Source organism: Setaria viridis, chromosome 1 (genome assembly GCF_005286985.2).
Source record: "Setaria viridis chromosome 1, Setaria_viridis_v4.0, whole genome shotgun sequence".
NCBI lineage: Eukaryota > Viridiplantae > Streptophyta > Magnoliopsida > Poales > Poaceae > Setaria > Setaria viridis.
In genome coordinates, this window is record NC_048263.2 from 31,273,812 (window position 1) to 31,277,473 (window position 3,662).

The following is a 3,662-nucleotide window of genomic DNA, read 5'->3' on the forward strand; positions in this document are numbered from 1 at the left end:
TGAACAAGCAATTGCTTTTCGCTTCCCAAGTTTTCAGTCGGATATACACCCGCCGAAACGGAGCAGAACAAGGATTCAAAGAATTGTGAGGCAAAGAATATATAGCATCGTCAGGCGAGGGACCATCTAGCTCCTCCCGCACGCCTAGATCTGGGACAGATTCTGCATGTCGCTGGCCTGCATGAACAGCTTGAGCCAGAAGTCCATGTCATCGTTGGCCGACGGCGCCGCCTCAACGCAGGCGTCCTCCCTTTCCATCCCGAAAGAATCGGAGCTGTCCACCGTCATCGCCAGCGTCTCCGACCAGAAGCTGTCCTCGATCTGGTAGTCCTCCTCCGAGGTGAAGCTGCTGTCCGCGTTGTTCTCCACCGACGAGGCCGCCGAGTAGTCAGTGCTGCTGGTGGTGGACGTGGAGAGCGACTGCTCCGGCGACGACACCGGCACGGTGCTGCCCGGGCCGTCGAGCATCACGATCTCCGCAGGCTGCTGCTGCTGCTGCTTCTTGGACTTGCGCCTGGGCGCCTGCTGGGTGGCTGGCTTGGGCTCGAGGCGCTTCTTGAGGTACGTGTGCCAGACGTTCTTGATCTCGTTGTCCGTCCTCCCCGGCAGCCTGGCAGCAATTGCCGACCATCTGAAAATCATAGAGAATGAGCTGTTTAGTGCGCGTATTCTTTAATTTCGCCATGATTTTCTAGGCAAGTGGTTGATTGGGGCATGCATGTTGTATATTAATTGTTTTCTTCCATCATTTGGGTTCTTTCCAATGACTGGATCAACTCGACCCCATCATCATCATCATCAAGCTAAGAACCAGTCTAGTATCTTACTATCTTACTGTATTAATCAAAAGTAGTTAGTAAGCACCTGTTGCCGAGCACGGTGTGGAGGTGGATGATGGCGTCCTCCTCCTCCCGGGTGAAGTTGCCGCGCTTGATGTCCGGGCGGAGGTAGTTGATCCATCGGAGGCGGCAGCTCTTGCCGCAGCGCAGGAGGCCCGCCTGCTTGGGCAGCGCGCGCCAGTTGCTGTGGCCGTGGCGCTCGATGTGCGCCACCAGGATCCTGTCCTCCTCCGGCGTCCAGGGCCCCCTCTTCAGACCCATCTTCTCGCAGCACGGAGCGCGCCCCATCTCTCTTCTCTACCTCTGCCGCCCGTTAACGTCCGAGAGCGCCTCGACTGCTCGCTAGCTTGCCGGGTCCTGGAGAGACGAAGGCGAAGGCGACCGAGCCGAGGGAGCTCGCTTCTTGCTGTGTGAGCTCGGGGGGCTTTGGCTCGGCGGGATCGGAGTGCGGGTGGTTGCTTGCGGAGTTGCGGTGTGGAGTTGTGGACTAGGAGGGGGAGGGGGAGGGGCTATTTATATGGCCCCGGAGCACAGGCGACAGCGAGCGGGGTCGCGATAGGGATAAAAAAGAAGGGAAACGAAACGTGGTCAAAGCAGGGAGCTTCCCAGAAGGGGAGGTTTTGGAGGGCGAGCCGCGAGCGTGACAGAACGAGGAGGAAATAGGAATAGTTTAAGGGCTGTTTAGACATATCACATCGGATACTAATTAGAAGTTTCTAATTAAATATAGATTAATTATAAAATTAATTGTACAAGTGAAGTCTAATTCACGATACGAATCTATTAAGCCTAATTAGTCCATGATTTGATAATGTGGTGCTACAGTAACCATTTGCTAATGATGGATTAATTAGGTTTAATAGATTCGTCCCGCGAATTAGCATCGGGGTTCTACAATTAGTTTTATAATTAGCTCATGTTTAGTTCTCCTAATTAGCATCCGAACATTTGATGTGATACTGCTAAAGTTTAGCAACTAGCATCAAACACCCCTCACGTTTGAATTTGTTTATTTTTTATCGGTTTGCTTTGGGTCGACGGTCGAGTACGCGATTCGTCGTTGCTTCTGTGTCATTCTTTATGCGTCCGTTTGTTTGTACTCTGCACTACTTTTGTACCCTCCCGTCCGTGTGTCGGCTTAAAGAAAGTATGTAAGGGGATGGATGAGCATGTGTTTCCTGTGAACTGTGATATGATATAGTAATAGTATGATATCATAAGAAAAATGCTCCGTTGGTTAGCAACTTGACGGCCGGGATGAAGCAATTAGGCCACCATGACCTGCTGTTCACATGCGGGTTTTTTTTAATGTTTCTCTCTATGACTCTGTGCCACGCCAACTTTGTTTACCTCGCTTCGTTTTGTCTTGTACTAATTGGCATGTGTGGTGTAGAAGTACAAGGAGAGCTTACTGACCCTATTAACACAACGCTGAGCTATCGTCCTAATGTGATCTTTAAAATTAACCTGCGGGACAGAATATAGGTCATTCTTACATCGGCCTAGTTCTATATTAGCATTGATCTTCGTGTCAACATACTACAATTAGGTATACGTCTGCTCGGTCCAATTATATTCGTCCTATTAGTTTACCTAAGGGAAAAGTGATTTTGTAGGGTGATTGTGTTCATCTGTTTGTACAAGAATTCTGATGCCTTTTGTGTTAGTTTTTTTTTCACATTAGACCTATTGGAAATCCGGAACAAGTTAAAAGATCCAAATATGCAATTTTAGAGTTTTTGATCTTAACGAGAACTAAGATAAGTTTAGGAACTGACGGTGAACTTATTCTAAGGGCCAGTTTGGCAGGGCTCCGGCTCCGGCTCCGGCTCCGTACGCTTACCGAAGCACGGAGGAGCCGGAGCCGCACCAAACGGCATTGACCGCGGAGCCATTTTTTGGCACATTTGGGAGGAGCCGGAGCCGTTTTAGGCCTGCATGGAGGAGCCCAAAAAAGTGGCTCCGCGGCTCCGGCTCCGGCTCCGCACGAGGAGCCCCTCGCGAGGAGCCCTGCCAAAGGAGCCCTAACTTAAAATTTGCATGTTTGAGTTTCCAACTTTAAGAAGTTTATAAGGTGTTGAGGAGCCACTCGGGTAATTAATTTCTTAGTTAATTCACTGATGAGCATTAACTAGATATAGAGGTTGATATGGCGACCAAAATCACTTTGAAAAACAGATCAATTCTTTTGACTATAGGGGCCTAATTAAAGAGACCGTTATTCTGCGATCATGCTCACACTGTCAGACCACAAGATCTTTAGACCATTTCCTCACGTTGTGCTTTCGACCGGGAGGACTAAATAACGACAGAAATCTATCATCAACAATAATCAACAAGATCGTCAGTGGAGCTGTTTGAACGAGCCGTAACTTTTGCATAGTCTGTACTCTCTACTCTGTAGTAGTGCTTGCTCCAACATTCTGGATAATAAAGGCTGACGCAAAAGAGAGTGCGATGTCGCTCCTTTCTCTATGGGGAAACCATTTCGACGACGACGATGTCATATAGGCTCATAGCTAGAACCTTTTTTTTCCTACCTTCAGATTCAGAGAAGAAGATGTCATAGTAGAACTCAATCAGTGCACCGCATCGTTATCTTGCTTTGATAATGGAATTAAACGGATGCATGCGCCTTATCCCTCTCTGTAACAGCGAACGGCCCGGTCGCCGTTGTGATTTGATGCGTAGACGACTTTTCGCATCACCTTGCTCTTGGGAGACCTACGTGACCATCAAGTGGAAATTTTGGACGGGGTCGGACGATCAGTTCAACTGATCTGGTCCCCGGCAAGTCGCAGCAGGGACGAATCGGCGCGCTTT

The 3,662-nt window shown here is 49.1% G+C and overlaps 1 protein-coding gene across 1 annotated transcript; it reads right to left on the minus strand.

Moving 5' to 3' along the window:
• LOC117842262 (transcription factor MYB30) lies at positions 1 to 1,320 on the minus strand. Its single transcript, XM_034722655.2, has 2 exons — positions 865 to 1,320; positions 1 to 631 (listed from the first exon to the last, which is right to left on the minus strand). The coding sequence occupies exons 1-2, from the start codon at positions 1,125 to 1,127 to the stop codon at positions 145 to 147; spliced, it is 750 nt and encodes a 249-aa protein (XP_034578546.1). The 5' UTR covers positions 1,128 to 1,320; the 3' UTR covers positions 1 to 144.
• Positions 1,321 to 3,662: the final 2,342 nt, after the last annotated feature.